General features: G+C 32.1%; 1 protein-coding gene across 4 annotated transcripts; it reads right to left on the minus strand.

Annotated features, from left to right (window-relative positions):
* Positions 2,708 to 5,299, minus strand: LOC109349576 (protein LOL1). Of its 4 annotated transcripts, none has more exons than XM_019590431.1 (6): positions 5,150 to 5,289; positions 4,794 to 4,929; positions 4,250 to 4,366; positions 3,918 to 4,031; positions 3,478 to 3,587; positions 2,708 to 2,986 (listed from the first exon to the last, which is right to left on the minus strand). In XM_019590431.1, exons 2-6 carry the CDS (start codon positions 4,843 to 4,845, stop codon positions 2,948 to 2,950), a joined length of 432 nt encoding a protein of 143 aa, XP_019445976.1. In that variant the 5' UTR covers positions 4,846 to 4,929; positions 5,150 to 5,289; the 3' UTR covers positions 2,708 to 2,947. The 4 variants fall into 4 exon arrangements, with proteins under 4 accessions (XP_019445976.1, XP_019445977.1, XP_019445973.1 ...); XM_019590432.1 differs by having other exon boundaries at positions 4,250 to 4,363; positions 5,150 to 5,286; XM_019590428.1 differs by lacking the exon at positions 2,708 to 2,986 and adding an exon at positions 3,041 to 3,118 and having other exon boundaries at positions 3,426 to 3,587; positions 5,150 to 5,299.

Genomic DNA, 8,167 nt, shown 5'->3' on the forward strand with positions numbered 1-8,167 from the left:
GGGAAATTCATTCTAATTGTATTGAATTTTCACCGAGTGGAAATGGTAGTTTAAATACATACACCAAGCTGGAACTAAAAATAAGTAACTAACTTTAACTAACTTCCACATAAGGAAAGTAGTTACAAAAGAGAAAAGATCATCTATAATACAACCATGGTAAGCTATTGCCTAAGTACATGCACTTCCCTTTATCTCCATGACATCACGAAAGTGAGGATTAGTTTAAAATCAAGGGTAAACTTTCTTTAGTTCATAAACTTACATGGTTGCATATGCTTGTACAAATTACTGAATTAGTATTGCATATTCAAACTTTAGTGCTCCTAACACAGTTAATTGTTTTTTTCACATTTACATAACACAAAGGATTCAATTAAATATTAGTATTCTATGATATCTATTAAATAGTTGTCGAGTACAAAATGATGTTATCAATTATTTATGAATTTTGTCTAGTTGCGTCGGTGAGTGTTACCTAGAAGAAAAGTGGGGTTAGTTAATGGTACCTTGCAAAATACATCATCTACTTTAAGCTTAATTTATGTACAAAATGTGGAGACTAAACAGAACTTACGTGCATGATTATTGTGCTTGCCTTTTAAGTGACGTTGCTTCTTATCAAGGAACCTTGTTAAAAGGACCCCATGGAAATCCTTAACTTTCAGGCCAAAATTACAACATCAGAATAGGATTTCTATTTTTGAAGTTAATGGTATGTCTGCATTTATCGTTTCTCAAGCTTTGCATTAAGATTCTAATAACAATTAAATAATTACTATTCTTTTAATTGGAGAAGTATAAAAGCAAATCCTGAATCCTGACCAACAAGACATTGGTCTAGTGGTGTAAGGCCCCACTGGATTCCCAAGGTCGAGAGTTTGATTCTTGGGAACGACACATGTTGGGAGGGGCAGCTACGAACCCCGAAAGAGATTTGTTCCTTACCTAAAAAGGTGAGGAAATATCCTTGGTAGTACAAAAATAATAATGCTGAATGGTGAACTCAGCCTGATGTGGATCTAATCCAATAAGTCTAGTGAACTATGAGAAGAAGCAAACAAGTGAACAACTGTCATGATTGCATAATGCAGCAATACATAAAGTTTTGTCATTTAGAATAGAGATAGACACATATGACATGAATAAGAAAGACTGGTATGACAATCTTTTCTTAGATTCAGTTGGGCTCCTTATTAAAATATCAAATATTTGATTTGGTCCCGCTGAAGTAGCAAACAATTGGCTTGATGAGATAATGCGGGATAAAAGGAATATACCATTGTGGTCCAGTGCTAGATTAATAACAAGATGGTGAGATTTACATAATAGACCCCACACAAACATTTGTATATGAAGGGTTTTCATGCATGAAAAAGTGAAAGATTAGTAACTCAGTGGAAACCATTGACTTGACTTACCTGTTAATTTTGTATCTACTTTATAACCATTGATGAAAAGACTTAAGCTTTAAGACAACTATGATAGATGATCAATGATTTTAGATAAAAAGTGAGAATTCATTGCGTAATTTCTCACAAAGGAGGGGGTTGAATAACAGTATATGAGGCAAGGAATGCACACCTTAGATATTAGTGTAATTACACTTTTTCAAAAATGATTGGAAAACAATATTGAGTGCTGCTGACATAGGAGTGACATAAACAAGGGTGTTAGAGAACATGGGGCAACATCCAAGGACCAGGGTTGCAAAAGTAAGGAGATATGTCCAGATCACCATGATGCTCAAAGTGGAAGACAGAGTAGAGGTTGAAAAGGACATTAATTGAGTTAAAACTACCTAAAAGGTTGCTTATGTTTTGTGATTCAGAAAAGTTGTTGCCCAGTGAATCTGTCTTCTTTCTGCTACAGTGAGCTCATCATAGCAGATTATGTTAAAGTCTGCACTCTTCATTGTGTCTTGATTTACAAGGTTTGTCTACTTAGGTGGGTTTAAGTCAGAACAGAACCAAACACAATATATGATTTGGTCCTGTGTTTGGTGCATTTTGTAAGAGAAAATACTAAGAAATGAACATTTTTCGTTCCGCTAAAAGGAATGACAGCAAAGAGAGCATAATAGAATATCCTATTCTATCATGCTCTATCCAATTTTATTCCCACACCAATTCTATCTTGTAGTGTGCTCATGAAATTAGTGAGTCAAAATCAACAATTGTTAACCACAGAATATTGATATGTTTGGTGCTCCATTTACAAAAATTATATACAAAGTTACTAACCCAAAAAGTAACTCATAAGCAAGGTTGAGAGAATGGTTGAGCCTAACTCACCCAGAAAACTATTTCAAGAGATGTGGGTTACCCAAACACTTTAAAGGTATCTTTAGCCATTGCTCATCTAATGTGGGATCTCAATACACCCATCTCTTTGTGATAGTACATGAAGATTGTGCAGATTTTCTAAGGGTGGCCCATCTTTCATGATTTGGTTAGCTCTAATACCTTCTTAATAATTGTGTTTCGGGCTAACTTGCCACAAAAGCTAACTCAAGAGTTGAAGGCTGCCTAAACATTTTAAGGTTATCTGTGATCATGGCTAGTGGGATGTCAACACTGTTCATCCATTGCTTTAAACGTAGCTAAAACATTCTCAACCACTGATTTAATGATTAGGAAGGTTTAGTTACTTTTTTTATGCATATTCATTATACAATTTATTAACAATAGAAAATGGACTTCAACATATCTAAAGATGTGATGTGAATATTAACAGCACTCAGAATCAGGATTCTTATCATAAATAGTTATTCATACACCCAATCTGATAAACATGTTTGATTAAAATCACTCAAGATAAAAATAACTCTATACATGTGAGAAGAGTTCCCTCTTATATCTGATATGCGCTCTTTATTCCTTATGGAAGATATGTAACTAGCAAAGCAAAGGTTGTTGAGTCTGTAATGACTTTGCTATAGTATGATTTAAGTGCTGAACTTCTGCTCATTGGTGCTTCCTGAGGCCTGCATAATTCAGTAAAACCAAGTTAAATCATTGGCTACATTAGAAAATTTGTAGTTCTATTTTTGCTTATCCTACAAACCACTTTTCCTATAATAGAAACTCCCTCTATTATCATTCCTGATTTCCTCTATCTGTTAACTAAGTAAGAAAAAACTTGATCGTATTTGCTACGGAAAACGATCATCTCACTCCTTTTACACTTACTTTATAACCATTGATCAAAATACATTTTTGTTTGCTTTCAAAACAACAATAGGTAGATGATCAATGGTTATAAATAGGTGTAAAATGGTATATATAATAAGAATATGAGAACATCATTACTCTTTTTGGCTGCTACCAATTAAAAGTTATGTTGCCTATATATGTTCTTCCAAAAGAAAAAGGGGGGAAGGTATGTTCTATATGTACACTTGTATAGATCCTAAAGGTTGGGACACAAGAAAGTGAAAAGAAATCTACATATTAAGGAACGGGAGATTATACTGACCCCAACAGATGTTACAAAATTGCAAACTGCACATTTTACGGATCTTGCTCCATATTGGTACATTAGTAGCATCCTGCAGTTCCCACAATTGACATGTGCTACCTGATTTGCTGTCACAATGCACATTTGATGCGTACCAACAAAGTAGGGTCTCAAATCATAATCATTTAACTCACAAAACAAACTGCCTTAAATTCTTAATGTCTGTCCAATATATATGGAGAAAACTTATGTGGTTTTCTTGAAGTGTTGTTTTCCAATGAGAACAGGATATGTATAATAGTTCATCGGTGAAAATATAACATGTGTTATGTCTGCTACATATGTCCAATTTTCATTGGAAAACAACACCAGAATCACCTAAAGAATAACATCTAAGTTTTCTCTATGTATATATGTGCAACATTTGAAACATCATGAGGCCATTAATAGTTGAATACCTTCCAAAGCTAGATTGACTGTGTGACAACAAGAGCATTGCACACTCGTTGCTCCACGGATATACATGAGTAGAGTATGGCAGCCGCCACACACTAACTGAGCCATTTCTGTGCCTGTGCATACATAAATGCTTGTGATTAAACTGACTCATTTTCAATTGATTGAGAAGAATGGTATAGGTAGCAATTTTTTTGTACTACCAACGGTATCTTCTCATCCTATGGGTAAGGACTTAATCCCATTCGGGGTATATGATTGTCTCTGCCAACAAGTGTCGCTCGTATAGATAGCAAATTGAATTTTCAATTAACCTACAAATTAATAATCATACCAGGAGGTGGCACTGCTGTGACTGCATTGCAAACAGCACAGTACACTGAGGTTGCTCCAACAGGATAGAGTAGAAGGTTTCTACAACCAGAACAAACAAGTTGACTCTGTGCACCTGGTAACCAAGTAAGATTTTGACATAAATCATTTGTATCAAATAAATGACCACATGATGAAGGTTCTACTCTAGTATTATCACAATTCCTAACTTCAAAACTGGTTCAATTTTTAATGGTAAGCCAGACCAGGTGAAAAACTGGACTACTGAACTTGAAAAGTTGTATTTCACCACATAATATCTCAAATCCAAATATTTCACTAAAATCAGAGTGCAGGGTGAATCCCACTGAACAAATCTTCAATTTTATATTCATTATTACTTGTTCTTGAAAATAATAACTTGACCCCTACATCATCAGTATCAAAATTGGAGATTAGATTTTTACCAAATGATGAAAAATGAAGAATAATTCAAATCTCTGTAGTCTTAACCATTCCATAACCATAAAGCAATGAGCAAAACAAGCAGAGACTAATGAAGATACCATTTGCTGCTGGAGCTGGTGGTGTTGGATAGGGAGCAAGTGGTACAGGCATTATAAAGGACTTGAAAATATTATCAACTTTCTATGCCAAACTCTACACTGAACACAAAGAACTTTCTCCCATTTTTTCCAACTCCTGAAAGATAAGGAAACATTGAAAAGATTCAATCAGGTGAAAAAACAAAAGCAAGAAAGTGATGCATATGGTGATGGAATAAAAAGGCATGAAAAGTTAACAACAACTCACCATTAATATCACTTAACACAAAGAAGTAAAGTGAGAAAAACCTGTGATGCAGAAGGTGCCAACAAATCAAATAGTAAAGCAGATAAAGTAAGACTTCTGAAATGAGAAACTTCTTCTCCTTACAAAGCCATGCATGAAGCTAGAGTAAGGGAGAAAAGAAAAAGTTAAGGCCCTCTAACCAGGTAGATATAGCTATTTATCTAGTTCAATAATGTGGGAAATCATTAAATACATTCTCTTTGGAAATTTGCTATACATGAAGAAATGGGAGGGAGGGAAAATAAATATAGAGCAAAAGGATATACAAGTGGACAAAGGAAAGAAATAGATTAAAGAAGCTAATGACATTAATTGTTATTTAATATTGATGATAAATGAAGGGTCTATGGGGTAATGAGAATTTGTGAGAAGATTTTATTGAGCTAGGTAAGATGTTTTTCTAAACTTAAGTATTTCTATGAAGAGTCACCGAGGAGTTTAGTATTTATGTTGTAATTAAGGATGTTCTAATTAGAAGTTAAGTGTAATATTTATATATTAACAGTGTAAAAATGTTATATACAAATAGTAACTTATTTATCATTTATTTGTGTTACTTTTATTTAAGAGTCGATGATGATTAAAAATGAATAATAAATAATGTAATGATAATGTAAAAAACTTTTATATTTTCAATATACATGAGAATAATGGCTAAAATGTGAAGTAGTTTTCTTCCACTTACTATTGGAATAAGTGGATCCTCCCTTAATATCTTTTTTTCTCTTATAAGCTTTACGTTTATTTGAATTATAATGCATGGTTAATAAAACCTTTTATATTAAAAAGCTTTTTTGTTATTATCTAAAGAACCGTCTCTTTATGAAATATCAAATAAATGAAAGACAACCTTTACTAATATTCAAAGGAATTGAATACATGTGCCAAAAAAGTGGGATACACATCCTCTATCCCAAACACAGTCCCCAAATTATCATCCGCTTCAAGTTATATAAAAATATATCATTTTGTATTTAATTTATTTATTTATTTATGCATCAATTTTTAATTGTTAGAGATAGGAAATTGAAATAGACTTTAAGATAGGTTATGTTTCTTCAAGAAGTCTACCAAAAAGGTAATTGAACACAGAAACTCGATTGTATTTTTTAAGCACACATGAATAAAAACTGCATTATCACTTTAATATCAATGTGGTCTTAGTTAGAGCTTTCCGAATCCAAATCATATTAAGTGTTTTATTATATCATAAATAAATGAGAAAAATATGTATGAAATGATAAATGAAGAATGAATGATATAAATATATAGTAATCATATATAAATCTTTATATTGACAGTACATAAATATTATATTTTACGAAAATTTGTCATTAACCCAAATCACATTGATGATTTAGAATAGGTGAGAACAAATTGAGTCTCATAAATTCTTGCTCATGTATTAAAAGTATTATGCACAACTTTAATATCTTATACCTTTAAATAAACTTTTCCACCCAATAAAAAATATGTAAAGATTTGATGCACTTAATTTGAGTTAGGGTGTTGTTAAAGTTTAAAAAATTATATTTTTTCTCTTAAAACTAAATATATCTATTCATAACATAGTAAACATACTAACTTTTAATATTTTTTATTTCATTAATCAAAATATTTAATATTGATTAGCATTTATTTTTGTGTTTGGTATTTCCACTTCTATAACTTTGTATGCCCGGTATGGGAATGTGATCTCCCAAATTTAGACTTCTATTCTACATAACATCATTGTTTCATGAGAATTAAGTAATGGGTATGGTTAGTCTTAATAAATTTGTTTTAATAATTATATGTAATTTTCAAAATTATTCTTCTTTAGTAAGACTAATTCGAATTAATTACTAATTTTATCTTTCCAATCGATCAATGCAATTATTTTTTGATAATAAAAACAATTAGTATGCATAAAATTATTAAAAAATCTAAAAAAGAGACCAAAAACATAATCTGTGAATAAAAGTGACCATAAATAGTAGTTATTAATGTTACAATGAGTAAAAGAAAGCTTGATGGTCCACCCACATTCCCCAAGAAGCTTATATGCCTAGACTAGAAAGTATATATCTACCATTTGTGTTGGTAGCATATCAAGATCAATTCTGACAATTGGATCTTGGTCCTACTTTGAGTCCCACCATTGGTGTAAAAATACATCTCATGCACGTGACTAATTTAAACTAGGCACATTCCATTTTTCATATATAGTTAGTTATATGGTACATCATGAGCCACGTTGCCTCAACATAGTATATGGCTCCCTCCATAGTACTACTAACTAGGGATATTGCATGGTGAACACCACGGGTCATCATGAGTCAAGTTGAGTTGGATAAAACTTGTTCATTACTCAACCTTAAATGTTGGTTGAATTATTATTTTTTCAATCAGATGCGACCATAGACCCAAAGTTAACATGTCCCTAAGTATCGACTGTTGAACTCAAGCCAGACATTAGACGTGATTAAATATAATGCATATTCATTTTAGATAAATTATTTTCAATAGTACTTGTTATTATGTATATCTAATTTGATATATAAAATTATATATGTAAATTTATTGTTAATAATGATATATGATGAAAAATTAGAGAATTAGTATTAGTTTCGACCAAATTGATGTTATTATTTTTACAAAATTGAATAAAGACACATAAAAACACGGCGAATAGATGACCATGAGATGAGTTGGGTCTATCGTGTTTGTTCCCTACCCAACTCTAGATATTAATTAGATCTGATTTTTTGAATCTAAATATGACCCTAGACTAGGACCTGATCATGATCGGGTCATACTAAGTAAACGAGTACCCTACTGGATGTTAAACCTCTATTTATTCTTGTCTTTTTCTTCTTTCCTTTTTGGTTTGGGCCTTGTTTGTTTCAAGCCCAGCTTTGCTGGTTCAGTCAATTAGTTAAGTTAGGTAGTCTTTCCTTTTTGGTCTTTTCAGTTAGGTTTGTTAGTTATTGTTTCTGCTATAAATAACTTGTTCCTTCTCTGCATAAAGTAAGAAAATTAATAAAACTGAAAGTGTGGTTTTTGGCTTTTTCCATTTCCTCCTTCTTCTCTCCACTGGACTTCGTTC

This window comes from Lupinus angustifolius, chromosome LG06 (genome assembly GCF_001865875.1).
Source record: "Lupinus angustifolius cultivar Tanjil chromosome LG06, LupAngTanjil_v1.0, whole genome shotgun sequence".
Lineage (NCBI taxonomy): Eukaryota > Viridiplantae > Streptophyta > Magnoliopsida > Fabales > Fabaceae > Lupinus > Lupinus angustifolius.

What these genes read in the sequence shown, in the direction of transcription:
- LOC109349576 (XM_019590428.1), bottom strand. Translation starts at nt 4,845, where the DNA reads ATGCCTGTACCACTTGCTCCCTATCCAACACCACCAGCTCCAGCAGCA. An exon ending in AGTCAATCTAGCTTTGGAAG is followed by an intron (nt 3,588 to 3,917) that starts GTATTCAACTAT and finishes GCATTGTGACAG; the next exon opens with CAAATCAGGTAGCACATGTC. An exon ending in ATTTCTTTTCACTTTCTTGT is followed by an intron (nt 3,119 to 3,425) that starts GTCCCAACCTTT and finishes CTTAGTTAACAG; the next exon opens with ATAGAGGAAATCAGGAATGA.